Genomic DNA, 25,529 nt, shown 5'->3' with positions numbered 1-25,529 from the left:
TTCCTCCCTATGTAGACGGGCGCATTAACTTCCGCATTCGGAAGAGAAATTCGGAGACTAAAATTTCGTGAAAAGATCACGCCGCAGCGAAAAATGCCTTTGTTTTAATGATCGCCACACCAACTCGGTCATCATATCCGTTACTCTCTCTTCCCTATTTTGCGATAATACAAAACCAGCTGCCCTCTCTGAACTTTTTCGATAGCCTCCGTCAACCCTATCTTGTAAGGATCCCATACCGGGCAGCAGTACTCCAGAAGGGGATGGACAAACATAGTGTAGGCGGTCTCTTTAATAGACCTGTTGCATCTTCTATGCGTTGTGGTCATAAAACGCAGCCTTTTGTTCGCTTTCCGAACAACATTATCTTTGTGATAGTTCCAATTTAAGTTATTCCTAGTTGTAATCACTATATATTTAGTTGAACTCACAACCTTTAGACTTGTGTGATTTAACATGTAACCGAAATTCAACGGAATATTTTAGTACTCATATGGATGACCTCACAGTTTGTCCCTTGTACTATACAGATACCTTGTCTAAATCTTTTGCAAGTGGTTTTGATCTTCTTATGACTTTACTAGAAGGTAAATGGCAGCAGCATCTACAAACAATCTAAGAAGGCTGCACAGATTGTCTCATAAAATAAGAGAGTGAAAAATGGTTCAAATGGCTCTGAGCACTATGGGACTTAACTTCTGAGGTCATCAGTCCCCTAGAACTTAGAACTACTTAAACCTAATTAACCCAAGGAAATCACAGACATCCACGCCCGAGGCAGGATTCGAACCTGCGACCGTAGCGGTAGCGCGGTTCCAGACTGTAGCGCCTAGAACCGCTCGTCTACTACGGCCGGCCCTAAGAGAGTGAAAAAAATATGGTTTCATTTGATTCAGGAGACAGGTTGTACACTAAACGTAGTTGATATTCATTACACACGTTCTTATGCCTCGCGATGGGCTAACAATTATACACAAACTGTAACTTGTCTGTGGAAGAAAACAAACGTGTGTGGTTTTGAGTTAACGGTTTATTGTACTAGTAATTGTGAAAATTGCAATACGAAGAAGAATACATGAGTCTGAAATGAATAATGCAAGATTACGCTCATGACGAAACATAAATAAATAAGATTAGAGGACTGTGCGCAGTACCTGAGTTTGAGAATTCCAAAAAGTGAGAAACCCGACTCCCTATCTGAACCTACAAAGGTCATTGGACTGGAATTACAGGGTGTCTGCATATGTTTGTGGGGAATCTTTCTCTATGTGGCTTGTTTGCAAATCCACAGATCTTCGACGGTGGTTTCCGGCGGACTGCGGCGAACCAATGTCGTCCCTGATATGTTCGACGGCGACACGTCATGCGCACACGCAGGCCAGCGAAGCAGTGGTACCCGCCATTCTTCGAAGGCGGCTTGCAGAGCCCATATCACATGCGACCATGTCAGTCTCCTGTCGAAATACGCAAGGACAGTTGCCTGTAGAAGAGGCAGTACCCTGGGCTGTGAACCCTCTGTGATGTAGCACTCAGATTCTCAGCTGGCCCTACACGAGCGGATATCTGCTACGGGCCAGAAGCGCGGGTCAGTTCCGCGGATATCACTGCCGGATCTGGCCCGCTGATTGGAGGTCCGTCGTTTCTCACTAACGTGCAGTCCTCGCCCGTTGGATCTAACTCTCCGATCTGCCCACAGGTCGGCTCCCTTCGTGCGTGGAGGCAAATCGGCGGGTATTCGTGATTTATCCGCGTTCCCAGGACTGCCGTGCATGCACCACAGGTCAGATGCCACAAGCTACGTATTTCAAGAGTTATCAATGTGTCATAGTGTGTCTTCGAGAGAGAGTATGGACGATGCTAGGAAGAAAACTGTGGCAGTCGCTGCCTGCTTCTGTCTTTGTGAAGAATAGTAATTCGTAATACCTGTAAAATAAAGAACATAAAATACACTACTAGCCATTAAAATTGCTACACCACTGACGTGGTACAGGCGCGAAATTTAACCGACAGGAAGAAGATGCTGTGATATGCAAATGATTAGCTTTTCAGAGCATTCACACAAGGTTGACGCCGGTGGCGAGACCTAAATCGTGCTGACGTGAGGAAAGTTTCCAACCGATTTCTCATACACAAACAGCAGTTGACCGGCGTTGCCTGGTGAAACGTTGTTGTGATGCCTCGTGAGAGGAGGAGAAATGCGTACCATCACGTTTCTGACTTTGACAAAGGTCGGATTGTAGCCCTATCGCGATTGCGGTTTATCGAATCGCGACATTGCTGCTCGCGTTGGTCGAGATCCAATGACTGTTAGCAGAATATGGAATCGGTGGGTTCAGGAGGGTAATACGGAATGCCGTACTGGATCCCAACGGCCTCGTATCACTAGCAGTCGAGATGACAGGTATCTTATCCGCATGGCTGTAACGGATCGTGCAGCCACGTCTCGATCCCTGAGTCAACAGATGGGGACGTTTGCAAGACAACAACCATCTGCACGAACGTTTGCACCAGCATGGACTATCAGCTCGGAAACCATGGCTGCGGTTACCCTTGACGTTGCATCACAGACAGGAACGCCTGCGATGGTGTTCTCAACGACGAACCTGGGTGCACGAATGGCAAAACGTCATTTTTTCGTATGAATCCAGGTTCTGTTTACAGCATCATGGTGGTCGCATCCGTGTTTGGCGACATCGCGGTGAACGCACATTGGAAGCGTGTATTCGTCATCGTCATACTGGCGTATCACGCGGCGTGATGGTATGGGGTGCCATTGGTTAGACGACTCGGTCACCTCTTGTTCGCATTGACGGCGCTTTGAACAGTGGACGTTACATTTCAGATGTGTTACGACCCGTGGCTCTACCCTTAATTCGATCCATGCGAAACCCTACATTTCAGCAGGATAATGCATGACCGCATGTTGCAGGTCCTGTACGGGCCTTTCTGGATACAGAAAATGTTTGACTGCTGCCCTGGCCAGCACATTCGCCAGATCTCTCACCAATTGAAAACGTCTGGTCAATGGTGGCCGAGCAACTGGCTCGTCACAATATGCCAGTCACTACTCTTGATGAACTGTGGTATCGTTTGAAGCTGCATGGGCAGCTGTACCTGTACACGCCATCCAAGCTCTGTTTGACTCAAAGCCCTGGCGTATCAAGGCCGTTATTACGGCCAGAGGTGGTTGTTCCGGGTACTGATTTCTCAGGATCTATGCACCCAAATTGCGTGAAAATGCACTCACATGTCAGTTCTAGTATAATATATTTGTCCAATGAATACCTTTTATCATCTGCATTTCTTCTTGGTGTAGCAATTTTAATGGCCAGTAGTGTAGTTATGAGTAATATCCTATAATAACGAAGGTAGTATAGGCAACATTTTATTGGCGCTGACTATAGTATTTCTTTTTACAACTCATTCCCCCCTCCCCCATTTTGCGCATCTTTCATGAGACTTACACCTTTCTGAGATTATTTCAGAAATTACTGAAGGTATTTTAAATCTGTCTTTGCAACTACAAGAAAATGTGTATTTTTTCACGAAATGCGCTCCATTTTATTGAAATAAAGCCTCATCAGTGGTCTGTAATTGACCGTTTTTACAATCTGGCTCGCTTTCTACATCTAAAACAGTTCGTTGAAAAAGACGTTGATGGTACTTAAGGTGTATTATATCCGATTTTCGCTCACATCAATAAACAGTATTGCGTGCATGTTTTTGAGATATTCTCTTTTGGCAATTCTACGGTTTAAATACTGTGTAGAAATGTTTCGGCCATCTCTTTATACCCCATATTTTACATTAGCAACAAAAATTATTTACGAACCAACAGGAATTAAGGTATTCAGACGATTCTTCACATTCTTGTTTGTGTAATGTTTATGTATCAGTTTTCGCAAACAATGTATTTCACGGGAGCGGTGTATAAGTTTTCCGATGTGGTCATTTTTACTACACTTGTAGCAACTAAAACTTGCTGTAACCTGAAAATCACACATTCATCAATGGCGTATTTTGATATCACCTGCATTTCTCTTGTTGCCATGTTAAAATTCGTTTCTTTCGTCAGAACAAAGCGGAGTTGACACACTGTCACCTCGATAACATCCTAGTGAAGTTTCAAAAGCGACAGAATCCTGAAACAATGGTTTATTACACGAGGAACTGTGGACGAATCAGGTCAAAAGCTTATGAAAAACCACGTTCTCGGTATAAATATAAACGTGTAATTTGTTCGCTTACCTTGCTGCAAAGCCACCTTAATTCTCATTTCACCTGCTACCGATGACTCTTATAAAAACTAAATCATTGCATTGCAAATGTCTGCAGTTACCGTATATCGCGGTAGATAAGGAAGTTCCGCTTGTCTACCAAATGACATAATAATCATCCCTTTGTGTGCTATCATTTGTCAAAATCTCGTTTCGATATCTCCAACCGTTCCTGAAATACGAGGGGTGCTAAGAGTGTTTCATTTCAGCTTTATTGCTGGCGTGCGCGGTTCCAAATGAGTGTGATAATAACATTAATTTTCTCTAGATTGGTGATAGATGGACCTGTTCCCAAGTCTAAAGAAAAATTCAATATGTTAGCTAAATTTCACACTCAGCAACATTTGGTCGAATATGCTCCAAACACAAATCCATAGCGGCCTCTATTTTTCACTGCAAAATTATCAAATTTTACGCAGTGTGTTACTTATATGCGAAATACCACAATAACTATGACCATCAGAGAAACGATAGGCACTTAATTCCTCATGAAGATGGCATATAAAGATATAACTGACGTAAAAACCATTCTTACCGAATAGTTTCTTTAAAACAGTTTGAGAATGTTTGCGGGGTAGCCATCGTGAGTGCGCCGTTTCGTCGGAGTAGCGCGACAGCCACCAGCTTGCCGAAAACTCGCGGGACTGGCAGAACGATGCCCGTCGCACCTGCTACCTCGGTGCACTGTGAGGTCCAGTATACCCTGGGCTCACAAACGCACCACTCCCATAATAACACGCCTTGTACGTGCGGAAATGTCATGTTATGAAAACTCCATTTCTCAGAGACTTACCACTCTTTTCAAACTAATTCACATGCTGATTTTGCTCCATTTGAGGTCGACGAGGCTTAATGGCAATTTCTTTCACGTTTCCACCTTTTTTTCTTCGTCGACTGCTCTCAGCTTAACCCTGACCGTCTCCTTCACACGATAGAGGCCACTGAAGTGCCTACGTACACTGAAGCGCCAAAGAAACAGGTATAGGCATGCGTATTCAAGTACAGAGATATATAAACAGGCAGAATACGGCGCTGCGTTCGGCGACGCCTATATAGGAAAAGTTACTCGCGCAGTTGTTAGATGGCTTACTGCTGTTATAATGGCAGGCTATCAACATTTAACTGAGTCTGAACGTGGTGTTATAGTTGGCGCACAAGCGATGCGACACAGCATCTCCGAGGTAGCGATAAAGTGGGGATTTTCCCGTACGACATTTCACGAGTGTACCGTGAATATCAGGAGTCCGGTAAAATATCAAATCTCCGACGTTGCCGCGGCCGGAAAAAGATCCTACAAGAACGGGACCAATGACGACTGAAGAGAATCGTTCAATCTGACAGAAGTGCAACCCTCTCGCAAATTGCTTTAGATTTCAAGGCTGGGCCATTAACAAGTGTCAGCGTGGGAACCCTTTCAACGAAACTTCATCGATATGGGCTTTCAGAGCCGAACGCCCACTCGTGTACCCTCGATGACTGCACGACACAAAGCTTTACGCGTCGCCTTGGCCCGTCAACACCGACATTGGACTGTTGATGAGTGAAATAAACATTATTGAGTATATTTGGAATGCCTCGCAACGTGGTGTTCAGAAGAGATCTCCACCCCCTCGTACTCTTACGGATTTATGAACAGCCCTGCAGGGTTCATGGTATCTATTCCCCCAGCACTACTTCAGACATTAGTCGAGTTCATGCAACGTCGTGCTGCGCCACTTCTGCGTGCTCGCGGGGGCCCTACACGATATTAGGCAGGTGTACCAGTTTGTTTGGCTCTTCAGTGTACAAACAACTACTAGATATAGGCATCAACATAATTTCTTGCATTGATAAAGCTCACAAAATTCTTCTTTTACTATACAAAATTTATCAAAATCAGTTTCTCGAAAAGTCCTTTCGTTAATATCTGATTATGCAACAAAAAAATGAAATCTCTAGTTTTCCGTGTCCATTTGAATGATAAATTATTAATAATTTGTTGTAATGTACTTGCTTCAGAAAAAAATCCATGTTGGTCCTCCATTTTAGAATGTTCAGGTTAAATGTGTAATGCTCAGGAAGATTCTGCTTGGACTTAGCTGAGAACTACGAGATGTAGTTGTTTCATTTCGATAACAGTATTGAACTAGAACTTATTATTTGGAAATGATAAACATATATTGAGGATCTAGATGCTAATTCTTTCAGACTTTCACAAAGATTAGGAGGCAAATGTTGTGACACAGCATTAAAGGAACTTTCAAATATTTCTTGTGGGAATATTTTCTAACCTCGATCCACGGAAGTGTTATTTAAAATGATATAAAATTTCAAAATCTCGTAATACACTACTGGCCATTAAAATTGCTACACCACGAAGATGACGTGCTACAGACGCGAAATTTAACCGACACGAAGAAAATGCTGTGATATGCAAATGATTAGCTTTTCAGAGCATTCACACTAGGTTGGCGCCGGTGGCGAGACCTAAATCGTGCTGACGTGAGGAAAGTTTCCAACCGATTTCTCATACACAAACAGCAGTTGACCGGCGTTGCCTGGTGAAACGTTGTTGTGATGCCTCGTGAGAGGAGGAGAAATGCGTACCATCACGTTTCCGACTTTGATAAAGGTCGGATTGTAGCCTATCGCGATTGCAGTTCGCGTTGGTCGAGATCCAATGACCTTTGGCAGACTATGGAATCGGTGGGTTCAGGAGGGTAATACGGAACGCCGTACCGGATCCCAACGGCCTCGTATCACTAGCAGTGGAGATAACAGGCATCTTATCCGCATGGCTGTAACGGATCGTGCAGCCACGTCTCGATCCCTGAGTCAACAGATGGGGACGTTTGCAAGACAACAACCATCTGCACGAACAGTTCGACGACGTTTGCACCAGCATGGACTATCAGCTCGGAAACCATGGCTGCGGTTACCCTTGGCGTTGCATCACAGACAGGAACGCCTGCGATGGTGTACTCAACGATGAACCTGGGTGCACGAATGGCAAAACGTCATTATTTCGTATGAATCCAGGTTCTGTATACAGCATCATGGTGGTCGCATCTGTGTTTGGCGACATCGCGGTGAACGCACATTGGAAGCGTGTATTCGTCATCGTCATACTGGCGTATCACCCGGCGTGATGGTATGGGGTGCCATTGGTTAGACGACTCGGTCACCTCTTGTTCGCATTGACGGCGCTTTGAACAGTGGACGTTACATTTCAGATGTGTTACGACCCGTGGCTCTACCCTTAATTCGATCCATGCGAAACCCTACATTTCAGCAGGATAATGCACGACCGCATGTTACAGGTCCTGTACGGGCCTTTCTGGATACATAAAATGTTTGACTGCTGCCCTGGCCAGCACATTCGCCAGATCTCTCACCAATTGAAAACGTCTGGTCAATGGTGGCCGAGCATCTGGCTCGTCACAATACGCCAGTCACTACTCTTGATGAACTGTGGTTCAAATGGCTCTGAGCACTATGCGACTTAACTTCTGAGGTCATCAGTCGCCTAGAACTTAGAACTAATTAAACCTAACTAACCTAAGGACATCACACACATCCATGCCCGAGGCAGGATTCGAACCTGCGACCGTAGCGGTCACGCGGTTCCAGACTGAAGCGCCTTTAACCGCACGGCCACACCGGCCGGCGATGAACTGTGGTATCGTGTTGAAGCTGCATGGGCAGCAGTACCTGTACACGCCATCCAAGCTCTGTTTGACTCAATGCCCAGGCGTATCAAGGCCGTTATTACGGCCAGAGGTGGTTGTTCTGAGTACTGATTTCTCAGGATCTATGCACCCAAATTGCGTGAAAATATAATCACATGTCTGTTCTAGTATAATATATTTGTCCAATGAATGCCCGTTTATCATCTGCATTTCTTCTTGGTGTAGCAATTTTAATGGCCAGTCGTGTAGACATGTTCTGCAAGTAAAATATATTACTGTTGTACACACAAATATGAATAATAAATGAAGTATTATTTTTGGGGGAAGGAAGATTTGAGTTTAACGTCCAGTCGATGACAAGGTCATCAGAGACGGAGCACAAGGACGGATTGGGAAACGATAAGTAACAAAATCGCTAGTGTCCTTTTAAAATGCTCGAGCGTAGCATTCACCGTAACAATACAAGAAGGTAAAGAATTTGCTGTTCCCGACGAAAGTAAGTCTTGCTGTCAGTGTTCCTAGCACTTACAACGTTCCTTGAAAGTGCAGTAGCTTCATCAGCCCACACTACAGTGTCACTAGATTTTGCACTTAACCTACGCCAACTCTCCACATACTAGACGTTGCTGAGCACAGCCTCACAAACAATCATAAAATTCTGTTTGACAGGACGAAGATGTTGTTCCATGCATAGACTTACTAGGATTCTGTTATCAAGGAATCCGTTGAGATCAGGTTGTGTAACAGTAAGTTTAACCGGAACAGCCACTATACTCTCAGTGATGATGCATGGAAGTGGATGCCCTATACTTCCTGTCAATCGTAAAAATTCTTCCCCTCTCTCGTAATTTCTCTTTGGTGACGTGTTTCCAGATGCTTCTAAGTCTGCCATGCATTCTGCCACCTGCTGAAATCCAGCTCGGCAAATCTTTTTCAATAACGTCATTAATTTTCTTAGTGCATGCCACCTTCAGTTTCTGTTTTTCTCCTTCTCCTTCTTCTTCTACTTCTTCTTCTTCTTCTTCTTTTTCCCATAGACTGACGAGTCCCCTCATTAGTCTTCATAGATAAGTTACGATACTGTAATATGCGAATAAGAAGACGCATAACGAGAAACGTTCGTGCTACATACTTCCCATTACTCGCAACCTACAACCAACATATGTAACAAATTTGAGGCATCTCGTCCTGATGTTTGCACTTAAGATTCTTCAGGGAAGAAAAATGTTAGCCGAGTAGGAATGAGGGTGCATCTTGAGAAGCGTGTAACCAGAGGTCACGTGACCTCGTACGACGGCCTGCTGATGTTTAAATGACACACTTCTGCCGGCGGACGATGAAAAAGCAGTTCGGGTGCTCTTACACTTCCGGCACGCTGCGCTGCACACTGGATTAACTGTCAGAACACAGCTGAGGCAGCAGTCGGCGAAGACACGCACTTCTCAGTGTGTACATTATCGCCTTCTATAGCGGGACCTGTACCGGAGAGTCAAAGTCCATTCCGCAGTCTAGGAAAAAGTTGGGGAAAGAGCCTTCACACTCGACTGTTTGTTGCATGAATGTGGTTCACTTTCTGCTTGAGGCAAGTCTTAACTTATACACGTAACTAACTGTTTGCCACGCACGCATGTACGTCTGGCTCTAAAGCAGATAAGTTACATTACAGGGGAATGACTTTCCTCAGGTCCCTGTTGTTGGGGAAGTTCGCAATCTGCAAACTTTAAAAGAGGGGGTTATTTAACAGTACCAGAATGTGTATGATATTTCTTCTCTTATCTCGGTCCTGGACATTGTACGCTACATTTTATTGAACTTTTTGTCTTACACTGGAGCTGTTGCGCATCCCAAGGGCACTGTACTCTCACGTAGACCAACGGACTTTCCGCAGTCAAGTCACATCACTTAGCCGAACGCAGGCCAAAGTCTTTCAAAGCATCATGTAACAGCGAGTGTGTGAGTACCTAGAACTGAATAAGATATTAAATACCTCACAGTTTGTCGAACTCTGCAAAAATAGAAAAACAAAATGTAAGATTTTTAGGCATTATACTTGACAAACGACCACGGAACACCCATATTGAACACGAAAAGTTATGTTGTCAAAGAATGATGTATTTGCTGAAAAAACTTATGTACTGTATCACTTTTTAACATGTAAGCACAGAGTATTTTGCTTTTTTCAGTCTGTTTTAAGGCAGGGATTGAATCTGAGAAAAGACCAAGAAAATAAATGGAATTCTTGTGATTCAGAAGAGGGCATAATGGCAAAGGTAGACAACAGAAGACACTGTAAACCCTTGTTCATTAAGTATAAGATTTTAACAGCAGTTGGTTTACATATTCATGATAGTGTTAATCACACACTTGCCGAACCATCTAAATAAATTGCACCAAATCAAAGGTATGATTCTAATACAACAACTTGTATTTCTCTGCTCTTACTGCAAAACATATTAGAAAAGCTAACAACAGATATGCACACATAGCAGTGTAGATGTATAACAAATTATCTAAATACGCCCCAAGCATCAAATCAAATTATTTAAGAAAGCGACGCACAGTTTCTTGTTAGCTAAACCATTCTATTCATTAGAAGAATTTTTAGACATTCCCAGTAGGAGCATGACGATGTAAAAATGTATTTTTGTACAATTAATAAGTTAAGTGTACTGACGAGCTCTATTACATGCACTAATTCTGAATTAATAATAAAGAATTTGAATCTGAATCTAGAAAACGCACATAACACCCTTTTCTCAAAATCAAGCATGGTGACACGGATGTTGAGACACTGAAGAATCGCGGCTGCCATTCTCTCCATTTTATTGGAACCTAGCAAAAATTAAATACCCAAAATAATTCCAAAATGACAAATATCAAAACAATCATATCTTCAGCTTCAAAAAAATTAATTTGATCTGATGCTTAATTCAGACCTGACCATCTGACCACAGCTAAAGTTCTAGATAGTGCGTCCTACCCTCCCTACAGTCCACCGTATTTACTTTAATGAAATAAATTCTTTTTATACATTACTATAGCTACAAACTTGATTCATTAGAGTTCTGTCTATCCGCAACAATCAAGAAATAAACCAAGTAACAGGCATATTTTTAAATTTGCACGTATGTGACAGATAATCTTTTACTCTAGACATCCATCGGGACATTGGAGTGGTTTTGAGATTGGTCCGGCTATCGTGATTCCCTTTCGCCTATTCAGACAAATGCCGTAGTTGTTTTACAAGCAGGCCACGGCGGCTCTCTCGCCAACTGCATCTGCAACGACTTCGACATCGGAATCAATAATCATCTCTAAAGCTCTAGCTACATTTTTTTGCTTTCTTCCGTCGAAAAGTGCTGTGTATACGACGGGGTAGTCATCATAGCTGGGCACAAGACGGTTAATCCGTTAATCGTTAAGTTTCGAAGTTAAGTTTTCGAGCAACGGATTAACTTTTAAGTTAATTTTAAAAAAAAGTTAACGAAATCTCTAACTTCCGTTAACATTCTTTCAGTCCGTTAATCGTTAATTAGGTACTTACTATTTATGACAAAAATGACGCCGCACCGCCTGTGGAAATTATGTTCTGACAAGTACAGATGATGTAGGTGTGTGGCTACGCCGGGATGCGTGCGATTGATGTAAGCAATCGAATACGGGCGAGAATAGTTAGGCATTGTTTGTTTATTGTTGTTTGTTTACTGAGTTCTCGTTAAGAACGACTTTTTGTTAGTGAACTGACTGTGGAAACGATCATGGAATCGGATTCTAGCTCTGCGACTGATGAAAATCCGTGGCCGCATTTAGGTGGTTGGGTTAATTTTTTATTCAGATAGGGAGAACAAATACTTTCCGACTGTAAACTGTGCTTGCCTTAAAAAAATCAACAATTAGCGTTAACAATTTGAAAGAAGACATAAGGTGCGAACATGAATCGCGATATGCACTTTGAAGAAACAATGAAGACAGGGGCCGGTCGAGGAAGACCAAAAAGAAAAATCAGTCTTGGCCATTCGGATATCGGCAGCAGTAATCCGGTTAAAAGAATGCGACAGAGTAGTACTGGAAATCTTTTTGGCATTGCAGAAATTAGCAGCGGCGAGTATCAACCTAGTGTGTACCAACACATAGTAAACTTTTTTGTTGCGAACATGATACCTTTACAAGTCGTCAAGTAGAAGTCATTTGAGAAGGCGATAAAAACTTTGAACATAAACAAAAGTTCAATTTCGAGGAGAACATTGGGCAGACGCGTCATTGAGGAGCATATTCGATTAAAGCGACATCTTATTAGGTAAGCAGATACTTTTTTATTGAAATTCTAACAAACCTACCTACGAGTACTTGGCGAGTACGAATCATTACCTTTAAAAAATCATTTTGACAACAAAGATAAGATTAACTTTTATTTTTATGAAGCGTGGTGTAGTCTTTTTGTACAGGGCCTTTAGAACCTTATGTACAGGCAGACATCATTTTAACGGTATAGATTTTAGATTATTACGTGCTCTGTCGGATTAGCAGTTACGAGTTAACGATTAACTTCCGATAAGTCTCCTGTAAAGCAATACACAGTACCACAGCAAGCATCTAGCCAAGACCACTGATAAAGTGCAGTTTCTTCTGATAATTCGTTTACGGCGGCACAGGAAATATTCTAACTGTATTAGGTCAATCCAGATGACTTCTTTAGCTGCTTGGATTGGTCTAACACAGCTGCAACATTCCTGCTGCTGCCAAAAACGAATTACTACACGATAGTTCACTGTATCAATATCATAGGGATGTGTTATTTTTTCCTCTAGTGGCTGCTGCGGTACTGTGGCGTGGTGATTTCTGCTGACCAGGGCTGCAGAAATGTACCTCCAAACAAACAAAAAATAACTGGGTAACTTTATGTTTTCGGTGCGACACAGTAATTAAAACGTTGACTACCCACTCGTACTTCGGCGCGTGTATCTTTCGTGAAAGACTTCACTATACAGTTTTCCTGCTTTACTCTGACGTATTTTGTGGAAGCCAGGAATCGGTGAAAACAGCAATTTAGTTTCTGTCACTTGTTCCAATTAATGACAGCAGACATGCTCGTGAGTGGCTACCGAACTGCAAGCAGTTTGTCGACGAACTTGTGCGCTCGTCTGCAGTTGATCGTCATCTGTGACGTAACACAGGCGGCAGGTTGCGTGGAGGGGAGCGCTCATATACTCATCTGGTGCTTTCCGGCTCCAGTGCGTCTCCAGACGCAAGGCCGGTGGATTTAAAAAGCAGTTGCCCTGTGAAACGACCACACGTTACTTCCATTCGCTCAACGCAACGAGTTATAAACAAATTTAGACATTCGCAACAGTTGAAACACCTGTACCTGTAATTGCTTCACTTTTCATAAGTGAAACAAGCACCGCACCTGCAATTGTTTAATGACAGTGACATACGACACACCATGGTCTTACACCCAGAGGCAACAAATGGATGGAACTCAGTTAATACATTGCCATCAACAGTAACAGATAATGTCATACTCTGCAAGGTATTCACATTAAGTGTATAACACTTTTCATTAATTTTTTTCCCCCAGAACTTGAATGCTCTGTAGAGTAGTTCAACATTTATCCCACAACTCAAAAAATTGTTTGTCACAAAACAGAATTTTATGTAAGGACTGGCTTTAACTAAGCTTCTTGTAAATTGACTATGATAAATTAAAGAACTTAACACAGTTGTATCAGTAATTTGTGAGAAAAATGTGAATGATTATTTAGGAAAGTGCATATTATTAATGTCAGCTGTAATTTCTTAACGTGGATCTGCTGTTACAGGTGCGTGGTCACCAGAGAGCTCCCTCAGGCTCTCGTGAGTTCAAGGAAATGACGAAACGAGATGCTCTCACTCAACTTCAGAGTGAATTTGAGAAGCTCCTCGGCACTGCCCCTGAAACCAAGAGAGCAGGCATAAGCAAGCAGTTCAATGGGTTTGAGAAGCTTTTTGAAAGATTTCTCAGTGAAGAGGGCCCTTCAATCGACTGGAATAGAATTGAAAAGCTACCAGAAGATGCGGTAAATCAGTATTACAGTTATACTTTCTCTGTAGCTAATTTCCTGTAATATTGTTTTGGTAAAACTCTTGTGATATTCATTAAATATTAAAATGACATTATTTGCTGCAGGTTAGAGACTACAGCACACTATCTCAGCCATCAACCGATGTTGTCCATGATATGCTGGGTAAATTGGTTGTTGTCAAACTGAATGGTGGGCTTGGTACTTCAATGGGTTGCCATGGACCAAAATCTGTGATTCCAGTAAGAAGTGACCTGACATTTCTTGACCTGACTGTACAGCAGATAGAGGTAATGTTATTTTCATATTCCAGTTTTTTTATTTGTGTTTAATTTTCCTGCTAGACAATCTGTAACTGTTGTTCACTTATAAAAATCTCTCTCTCTCTTACTATTTTTATATTCAGAATTTGCCTCTTGCCTCTTGGGCATTTGCATTTCTCAAAAAAATGAAGTTTACCTCATGAGTGAGTGTACGACTTTGTAAATAAATGTGTTACAACATATGTTTTTTCTAACAGTTAGCTTGTTTAATATATGACACATATCAGATATTACACTATGGAGTCAAGCGATGTGATGAATTATCTGCCACTGGTATTGAGTGAGGTCCAGCTTTTTCTTCTCTTCTATGATTGTTTTTCATGGAATTTTCTGTGATCAATCACGACCACAGACTGTAATGTATTACAATAGTGAAGAAATGAAAAAAAAATAATCATATTTAATAACAGTGTTGTCTTGGAAAAACTGTTCTGAAAACTTTTCCTACCTTTGTTTTTCCATCATATTTGGCCACTACAATAACTAAGAGCCTGTAGAACTGTGTGAACTACTAACTACAAGAACGATCCAATGATGAAATGAAAGTATTGGTTCTTCGGAGTTAAATTTATAGCCCGATTATAGAGACTACTTTGACCTAAGATGAAGATAGATGGCAGAGGTTATGTTTCATAGAATATAAGTATGTTAGCATATTATATCGGTCTCTGAAAAGCATAAAGTTTTAATCTGCCAATTTTAGTGGTGGGGTATTGGAGGGGGAAGGAGTCTGTGATTCACATGCCTTAAATGCCAGTTCAGAGTTATTAATTACATTTTCCTCAATAACTGATAAGCTGATTTTCTGTAGGCTGCATGTTGTCATTAACAGTGATATTTGAAAGGCAACAGTCATCACAAATCACATAAACTCCAATAAAAATGAAAAGTAATGACTTTAATTACCAACAAGATTCTTGTTTTCTTTGATCAAACTTAACTAATATGCTATTATAGTATACACAGTGTGCCTGTATGTTGTGAAAATCGTATATCTTTCTTACAGGCTAAGTTATAGTAAATTATATTGAAGAAACATACAACAAAAATGTAGGAGGAACATATATAAACCAGTTAGGTAGGTAGGAAGCAGTGGTTCAGTGTATTGCACATGAGAGAAATACTGACAGAACTTTTGAAGAAAGCTTTAGGGCTTTATATGGTGATGTTAAACTCATCCCAATTTTTATAAGCACACAGAAAAAAGTGATTTTTATGTTTTCATATACAAAAATGTTATGGTTAATTAACTATACTTATTGAGAGTTATTTTAAGACACACTGCATGTGCAATTTAGGCCTAATAAAACATCTTTTTTCAGCATCTCAACAAAACATACAAGGCCAATGTTCCTCTAGTTCTCATGAATTCCTTCAACACTGATGAAGATACTCTGAAAATTATTAGAAAATACAAAGGTTTACAAATTGAAATCTATACATTCAATCAGAGTTGTTTCCCTCGGATTAACAGGGACTCTCTACTACCAGTTGCAAAAAACTGTGATGTAGAAATGGACATTGAAGCGTAAGTGTTATACAATATATTATTTCTGCAGATAGTGTCAGCATTTACATACAAGTTCATTATTTTTATTTTAGGTGGTATCCACCTGGACATGGAGACTTTTATGAAAGTTTTAAAAACTCAGGTCTCTTAAAGAAATTTATTGAACAGGTAATTTAGAAGCATACTTATATAGTACTGCAATAACAATATATGTGTCATTAAATTAAAGTACGTACATACTAACTATTAAATTCCTTTTGCAAGGGTCGGGAGTACTGTTTTGTTTCAAATATTGACAACCTTGGAGCAACAGTAGACCTCAATATACTGAATCTTCTCCTTCATCCAACTAAGAAGACTCCAGAGTTTGTTATGGAAGTAACAGACAAAACAAAAGCTGATGTTAAGGTATGTAAATATAATTGGTGTGAAATTGCAGACTCATCATTTGAACACTATGTAGTTTAAAGATCTGCCACTCTCTACCCTTGGGAAACTTTGAATTCTGTCAGCACATTATCTGTACAAGGAGAATTCAAAAATTAAGTTACACATTATGGCAGGCCAAGTAACTTTTATTGAATGCTACACTACACTTAAAAGTGACGCACATACATGGCTCTATTTTTCAACGTAGTCACCAAGTCTGTGTAAATAACAGTCAGAACATTCTACCAGTTGCTAATACACATCCACTCCTTGGTCATGGAGTCATTCAGGAACCACTGTGTGAATGTTCTCATTCTCAGAAAATCTGAGACTGCTGTCAGTCAGTTCATTGATGGCTTGGGCATTGTTTTCCATCATCAGTGTTGATTGTTTTCCTTCTCCAGACTTATGTCAGTGTAGACTTAGCCTAACTGTTGGCACTATTTCACTGTGGCTGGATTCGACATAGGATTTGCTCCATATGTACTCAGTTTTAATCTGCTTGCAATTTGTTTTCCCCACAACAATTGTACTGTCCTGCATATGTCAACTTTGAAGTAAGTTTCCTGTTGTCAGGCCATTTCACTTCCACATGGTGTAGCACCTGTTATCTGCATTGCAGAGGAACTGTGTCTGCAGGAAAACTTGAACATGTACTCTCTTCTGACAATTTGTCTTTCTTGTTGTGCAATGGTATATCTTACTTTTTGAAGCTCCTTGTATTATTCTAGGTTGCATAAAATATTTTAATATGGTCCTTTTCTTGGTGGCTCTGTTTTATTCCAATGTTGCATTTCTGCAGAAAAGATTTCTCAGGTGCTGAATTAAGAGAAAATTCTCATAATGTTCTCTCTTGACATCCTGAAGTACTGCACAGTTACAGTGTGTGCCAGAGACAAATAACTAATTTTCACTGTTGTAAAAGATACCACTACTGATGTCATTTGATACCACTTGTATATTAACTATAAGCAATTAAATCACTTTATTCATGTTTTAACCTATCACATGCACTACCTTACCACCCCCTTTAAATATAGACAGTGGCAAGATCACATGTTTTAGTCCTGTGTTTTTCCAGAATAAAATTAAGAGAGCAGCTTTAATTGCAAGCAAATATTTCTTTTTTTATTGTCTAATGCCTGTCTTTCAGTGTTTGTAAGGAAGATGTCATGAAACAGAACTAGCATGTTAGCATTAGCACAGAAAAATTACAAAGGATATTTTAGACTTCTGTATTATAATACACATTTTACATATATCCCAGTACCTGCAGGAATAACTGTCTTTGCAGCATCAATATTATTTACTTTACTGCAAGAATTTGTTGCTGCATTTAACTTGAAATGTAGTTTCCTGAGTGATCTAACAAACAGGATTGATTTCCTAGATAATGTATTACATGATCTTACTTTCATACTGCTACAAACCACTGTTATTAAATGTGGACTACAAGAAACGTAAGCTGAAGCTGTTTCCTTCTTTTAATTTACATACTAAATATAAAAATAAGTGGACTGTTTGTAATGTATGTTAGCAGCACAGATGTACTTCAAAACCAACAATTTTTGTTATTGACTGATTTATTGATTTGTAAATAAGCACTGCTAGAAACTTAATTAATATTAAACATGGCTGTTTACACTCCTGTCAAAAATTAATTGTACAAAATGAGATGAGATAAGTGAAATATTGATAACATATTTATTGAAAGTATTTTTTTGTTTTCTTGTAGGGTGGTACACTGATCCAATATGAAGACAAACTGCGTCTACTTGAAATTGCTCAGGTGCCAAAGGAGCATGTAGATGACTTTAAGTCTGTTAAGACTTTCAAGTTCTTTAACACAAACAATCTTTGGATCAAACTTGATGGTATGTAATTTGGACTCGTTTCATTCCGCTGCATTTTATGTGACATATAAGGACATTATCATATTATACTATGAGACCAAAGATGCTGCTGTATTTGATTACATTGTTTATTACTTTAAGCATATTTCAGTATGACTGCCATCTTCATGTTATATCAGCTGATCTTTATAGTTGTGTGACATCGATGTTTCAGTTACTGTCACTATTTTATAAGTTTGTTCCTTTGATGCTGTTGGAGCTATAGTAGATGTTAAATTTTTGTTGGAATAGTTACTTATGTTGTCATCAAATTATGAAAGTTTATTTTGCAATGACATTTCATGACAGCTGTATTGACAGTTGAGTCATTATTGTTTTTCTGCAAGCATGCAAACTGAGCTCAAAACTCCAGTATGATAGCGGTAGAATAGTTTATACAATGTAGCATTCAGATCTAGTTTTAAAAAGTGATACCTGTACATCATAATATCTTTGGTATATATCACTTCTAGTTGACTTTTTTAAAGTCAGTACTGCTATACTATTTTGTTGATTTATTTCTTTCAGCTATTGACCGAGTTGTGGAGGAAAAGACATTAAATATGGAAATTATAGTAAATCACAAAACTCTAGATAATGGTTTAAATGTGATACAGCTTGAAACAGCTGTGGGAGCAGCTATGAAGTGCTTCGATGGTGGTTTAGGTACTTTACTTTTAATCTTTTTTAAGTACAACACACTTCAACTACTCCGTCAGTGTTTTATCACAAATCTGCACTTTCTGCATGCCTACTATATGCTTTGACAAATATATTCATTTGACAGTGAACTGTATTAACGTCTTTCTAAGCCTGTTTAAAATAACTTTTATAACAGTTTGTAGCTAAAAGTGGACATTCAGCTCATATTACCAGAAGCTCCTATTTGCATCATTATTATTGGGTAGTCTTTCATTTGCTGATACCAGTGTGATTTGTATTGACTGCTCACTGAATGAGTTCATATGCTGGATTTGCTGTTACTTACAGTTTAACACAACAAGCACATTTATCTGCCCTACACCTAGCTAGATTTAAAACTTCACAGACAAGTATCAAATTAATGGAACTCTGTTTATTTAAGAGGTGGTAATACTGAGAATTGGGTTCTAGAATTCTCCTTTTGTTATCACAGTGAAGGAAGTTAATATACAGCATGTTAAGCAGCATGTTATTTATCCATTTATACAAATGACCAAATGTATGAAAGACGAAATGGGAGACATTCCCACTTTTTATGAGGACAAATTGTTAGACTTTTGTCAGTTTGACCAGTTTTATCAAAGACTACCTTTGTGTCCCCAAACAGAGACAACTGATTTCTTACACTATGAACTACAGCCTTTTGGTGATGGTGTATGTCCTGTGGCACTTATATTGGTCCCAAACATGGGCACTGTTCTTCTGGATGACACTGCCCCAATTCACCTTGCTATTTCTGCCCAGCCACCATTTGCTGAATACATAAGTGAATTTTAATACCCCACATTCCATGTCCATCACCCAACTTTAACTGCTTCAAGCATCTGTGGTGGGTTTTAGAGGACAGAATCTGTCACAAATTACCTCCATAACCATCACTCTACTAAATAGATAGATATACTTTTTGTTCCATAGACCTCTAATGAGGAAATCTGCAAGGATGTAGAACTTGTCATAAAAACAAAAATATGAAATTCATATTTCCAAGGAAAAAATATCCTAATGTTTCTTCCACAGATTTTAAGTTAAATGATCCTCCAAGAAGTGGACCAAGTAAAAAAATTGAAACCTGTTTTCATTTAAAAGTTAGTACCAAACGTATTACAAAGATGGAAATCCTTGAGTGATCATGAAAGGTTCACTAATGTGTGAGCAAGAATTGTGGGTGACAGACTCATAGGGCCATATATGTTACCAGACACATTAACTGATGCTTTTTATCATCAATTTCAATGCTACAAGCTACCTACACTTTTGGGAAACATTACCATTGCACAAAGACAATAGATGGTGTTCATGCACTATGGTACATCATCTCATTTTCTGTGTCTTGTATGACAGTACATAACAGTGACAATTAATGAGTGTTGTATTAATGAAGGGGGTCAAGTAACCTGCCTGTGAAGAAAACATCAGATTTGTTGCTTGTTATGAGTAATGTGTACAGCTTAAATCATGGATCACTTATAATGAGTCCACAACGGATGTTTCCAACTACTCCACTTGTGAAAGTTGGGGAAAATCATTCACATTACCTTAATCCTTTAGGTTTCTGGCTATGGGGAGTCATCAACAATATGCACACATTAGAGGAGCATGTGTCCCACACGTGTGTCAGAATTGAAGGGCAGTCATGCATGTTTGCAGGAGTTTGTGATTTTTTGGGAAGGAATGCCGAAGGATGTGTAAGAATGTGTGGTAGCCACATTGAGCACCCCCTGTAGGGTCAACAGATGGATAACTATCATAGAACAGACTGGCTCTTACCACAAAACGTATTTCATTTCTGTTCTAGTATCACTGTATTTTTTGTTTCCACACTTAAAACTGAAAACACTGTTTTCAAAACCTTATGGAGAAACAAATGAATATTATAAATACTAAAATTTATTAAATTTTAGTTAGCAGTGAAGATGTTGAACTGAAATAAACATATCTCTAGCCATGAATTGATGAACAGAGTGTAAGTATATTTGACAACTATTGATTGCTAACTCATTGTGCATAGTCAATCCATTGGTTCCAATATATGGTTGCTGCTGTTTTAAAACTTTGTATGTGAAGGCAACAAACTTCTTTTTTGCCAGCAGGTTTGAGTAAGGTCACTTTTATGATTTACATTAGTGAATCATTATTAAAAGGGTAGGGAACTCATGTAGTTATCAACAATACTATAGTTTATCTAAGCTCTTAATGTAAAGTCTTAGGCAAAACAACTAGCATAATGATAAAATTCGATAGTACAGTTTCTGGATCATCCCTGTCAAGTCATCCCCTGCAATACATGGGAGATTTGTTAGCACAACATCCTTAAGAAAAATTTTGCTATATTTTAATTCTGGTACTGCCTATTTAATTATTGATGGAAGCATAAACAAAAACATTCTACCACCTTTCATTTGCTTTTGGTAAATGCTTAATTGTCCACTCCCATTGATCAAATGCAAAGCCACTTTAACAGTTGGTGATTTAAATATGTCTCTTGGTTCACAGCATAGCAGTAGTTTACAAAGTCACAGTGGAAATATTTCAGCAACTTCTACCTTTCATTCACAGAACTTGTAGCTCATCTTGACATATTGTTAAAGAACATTGGATATGTATTGGTTTTAATGCAAATATTCATATCTAGTTGTCTATGCTTGCTTGTGTGTTACAGGGATAAATGTGCCCAGAAGTCGTTTCCTGCCTGTGAAGAAAACATCAGATTTGTTGCTTGTTATGAGTAACTTGTACAGCTTAAATCACGGATCACTTGTGATGAGTCCACAGCGGATGTTTCCAACAACTCCACTTGTGAAACTTGGGGAAAATCATTTTGCAAAGGTAAATAAATACATGAACATTGATTTTTTTGACCTAGCTCTTCCCCAAATCTCCCATTTCTTTCACACTTTGTCTTATAAACTCAATCAGAAGTCTGTTCCTTATAAGCTCAGTACTGTTTTCTAATAATATGAAATAATGAATCATGTAACTCAATGTACTGAAACAGTCTAAACTATTGTAAAATGAATGCACATAATCTGATCCAAGTATCAGAACACCTATTACTAGATATTAATACGAGGTGTTTCAACCCTTTCCCTTTATAATAGATTGAAGTTTGCTGCAGACACCTTCAACAATGTGTCTAAATGTCTGTGGAGGTATGGCAGCCCATTCTTCCTCAAGCGCCAAAGACAGAGAAGATAGTGATAGACACTGCAGTCTGGAGCAAACTTGGCATTCTAACACATCCCAAAGTTGTTCCATTGGGTTCACATCAGAACTCTGGGCATGCTAGTCCATTTCAGGAATGTTATTGTATACAGATCATTGCCTCACACATACTGCTCTGTGACAGGATGCAATGTCATGCTGATACAGACACTCGTCATCTCTGAACTCTTCCCCTACTGTACACAGTACACACCCTAGCCATGAAAAACACCCCCGTACCAAAATACTACCTCCTCCACATTTCGCTGTAGACGCTACAAATGATGGCAGGTAATGTTCTACAGCAATCACCAAATCCAAATACACTACTGGCCATTAAAATTGCTACACCACGAAGATGGCGTGCTATAGACATGAAATTTAATTGACAGGAAGAAGATGCTGTGATATGCAAATGATTAGCTTTTCAGAGCATTCACACAAGGTCGGCGCCGGTGGCGACACCTACAACGTGCTGACATGAGGAAAGTTTCCAACCCATTTCTCATACACAAACAGCAGTTGACCAGTGTTGCCTGGTGAAATGTTGTTGTGATGCGTCGTGTAAGGAGAAATGCGTACCATCACGGTTCCGACTTTGGTAAAGGTTGAGTTGTAGCCTATCGCGATTGCGGTTTAACATATTGCGACATTGCTGCTCACGCTGGTCGAGATCCAATGACTGTTAGCTGAATATGGAATTGGTGGGTCCAGGAGGATAATACGGAATGCCGTGATGGATCCCAACGGCCTCGTATCGCAAGCAGTCGAGATGACAGGCACCTCATCCGCATGGCTGCAATGGATCGTGCAGCCACATCTCGATCCCCGAGTCAACAGATGGGGACGTTTGCAAGACAACAACCATCTGCACGAACAGTTCGACGATGTTTGCAGCAGCATGGACTATCAGCTCGGAGACCATGGTTGCGGTTACCCTTGATGCTGCATCACAGACAGGAGTGCCTCTGATGGTGTACTCAATGACAAACCTGGGTGCACAAAAGGCAAAACGTCATTTTTTTTGGATGAATCCAGGTTCTGTTTACAGCATCATGATGGTCGCATCTGTGTTTTGCGACATCGCGGTGAACGCACATTGGAAGCGTGTATTCGTCATCGCCATACTGGCGTATCACCCGGCGAAATGGTATGGGGTGCCATTGGTTACACGTCTCGGTCACCTCTTGTTCGCATTGACGGCACTTTGAACAGTGGACGTTACAGTTCAGATGTCTTACAACCCATGGCTCTACCCTTCATTCGATCCCTGCGAAACCCTACATTTCAGCAGGATAATGCACGACCACACGTTGCAGGTCCCGTACGGGCCTTTCTGGATACAGAAAATGTTTGACTGCTGCCCTGGCCAGTACATTCTCCAGATCTCTCACCAACTGAAGACGTCCCGTCAATGGTGGCCGAGCAACTAGCTCACCACGATACGCCAGTCACTACTCTTGATGAGCTGTGGTATCGTGTTGAAGCTGCATGGGCAGCTGTACCTGTACAGGCCATCCAAGCTCTGTTTGACTAAATGTCCAGGTGTATCATTATGGCCAGAGGTAGTTGTTCTCGGTACTGATTTCTCAGGATCTATGCACCCAAATTGCATGAAAATGTAATCACATGTCAGTTCTAGTACAATATATTTGTCGAATGAATACCCCTTTATCATCTGCATTTCTTCTTGGTGTATTTAATGGCCAGTAGTGTACTTCCATTGGAATACCACAGGGTGAAGTGTGGTTTATCACTCCAGATCACTGTCCAGTGGTGTCACTCTTTAGACCACCTCAAGCATCACTTACCACTGGCTGCAGAAATGTGTTGCTTATGAGTAGTTGCTCAGCCTTTGTACCTCTTTCTTTTTAACTCCCTACACACAGTCACTGTGGTAGCTGGACTGCTGGTAGTGCTTTGGAACTCACGAGTGATTCCTTCTTCTAATATCATGAAATTTTATACAACCACTATCCACAGTCTGTTTTTACACAGTAGAAACTTTTAGACATCTCTTGTAAACAGTGAAAGTTGATACAGACTGTTACAAATTCTACATCTCTGAATTCACTGAATTGTATCTAACTTTTTTTTAATTATTAGCAGCATTCTGTCATGTGCAACATTGTTATATCAACTGAAAGAGGTGATAGAGTGGCTAAGGAAACTGATGTGTATTCAGGAAGAGCAGGGTTAAAATCTGTGCAGCCCTCGAGATTTAAATTTTGATTCCTCAGCATCATTTCAGGTGAATGCTAGGATCATGCCTTTGAAAAGACCATGGTAAAAGTTCTTCTGTATCCTTGTCCAGTACAAACTTGTATTGGTCTTTAGTGTCCTTGATACTGATGAACATTTAACTCCCTGTACTTATGAGAAATAAACAATGGAAAGCATTGACTTTTTTGATGCAAACTTTCAGCTCCGTCATAAGTTATCAGACTTGGAATTTAGGTGTTATACCCAATTCTGCTGTAAAGTTAAATAAACTTAAGTGATAATCTGAGGCAAGGTATTCAACTGGAAATCTGCGAATTGCTTGATGTTTCTGAGGAAGAAGGTGATGTATGAAGCTGTCCTGATATTAACTCTGGAGGGTTATAAAACTTTATGGAGTTCTTACAAAATTAGGATAACTAAATAAATGAAGGAGGTGTTTGGATGGTTTGACCATCCAGTGAAAAATGTTCCAAAGCTACAAGACAGATACTCTGCGTCCTGGCTCCTTTCGGAAGATACGGAAGCCTAACCATCCCTATAGACCTATAATTGCTGGTTTTGTAATATGTATGATCAGTATCAATAATAACAATATTCAATTTTAGACTTATGACCATTAAAATTGAAGAACTGCAAAGGTGGCATGCTCTAAATGTCAAATTGGTATGAGGTAAACTTCTTGTATTGATAGGCAAATGATTAACATTTTAGTGAAACTGTACAAAGTATATGGGGCAGTCAAATGAAAATGAGACAGATGGAAAAAAGTCAGTAAACTGTTTCCCACTGTGAAACAAGATGGTCATTGTCTGTGTGGAAAAATGGTTGTGGTTGCATACAGAACCATGATTGTACTGAGACGTGCAGCTCTTCATCTGAAGCAAATCAATGGCCATGCATGTTTTTCTTTCTTTTCTTCTTGATTTAGATTCCATAAATCCAATACAGCAAGACATTCACATGGATGTAGGATGTGTAGGATTATTACAAATTATACAAAAGGAACAAGAGGAGATATACAAGGATTGGAACTTAAATAGTGGCAACTATTTATTCACATCTGATACAAAAGAGTTACATGTTTGCACCTGTTACTGTCCTTAAAAGAAGTCACTGGCATTGTGTAGAACCCATTGCCAGCAATGTAGAAGTCATAGTATACCGTTAGCAGAGCCTGTTCTGTTGATGATGTGAATGGAGTGGTCTAAAGTTATGGTGATTCTCATGTACGACTGTGATGGTGTT

The 25,529-nt window shown here is 40.0% G+C and overlaps 1 protein-coding gene across 3 annotated transcripts in view; it reads left to right on the top strand.

The window, feature by feature from the left end:
* Positions 1-25,529, top strand: part of LOC126470326 (UTP--glucose-1-phosphate uridylyltransferase-like) — a 201,421-nt gene that overhangs the window by 160,210 nt on the left and 15,682 nt on the right. For 2 of the 3 annotated variants that reach the window (XM_050098112.1, XM_050098111.1), the window contains exons 2-9: positions 13,765-14,001; positions 14,112-14,294; positions 15,650-15,855; positions 15,930-16,005; positions 16,102-16,245; positions 18,002-18,140; positions 18,687-18,824; positions 21,520-21,686. In XM_050098112.1, coding sequence (XP_049954069.1) covers positions 13,765-14,001; positions 14,112-14,294; positions 15,650-15,855; positions 15,930-16,005; positions 16,102-16,245; positions 18,002-18,140; positions 18,687-18,824; positions 21,520-21,686 — 1,290 coding nt within the window. Of the gene's footprint in view, positions 1-13,164; positions 13,476-13,764; positions 14,002-14,111; positions 14,295-15,649; positions 15,856-15,929; positions 16,006-16,101; positions 16,246-18,001; positions 18,141-18,686; positions 18,825-21,519; positions 21,687-25,529 lie in introns of those variants that run through there. The other variant, XM_050098109.1, reaches the window with a different exon arrangement.

Source organism: Schistocerca serialis, chromosome 3, assembly GCF_023864345.2.
Source record: "Schistocerca serialis cubense isolate TAMUIC-IGC-003099 chromosome 3, iqSchSeri2.2, whole genome shotgun sequence".
In the NCBI taxonomy this organism is placed as follows: Eukaryota; Metazoa; Arthropoda; class Insecta; order Orthoptera; family Acrididae; genus Schistocerca; species Schistocerca serialis.
This window is presented reverse-complemented; position numbering and strand designations above follow the sequence as displayed.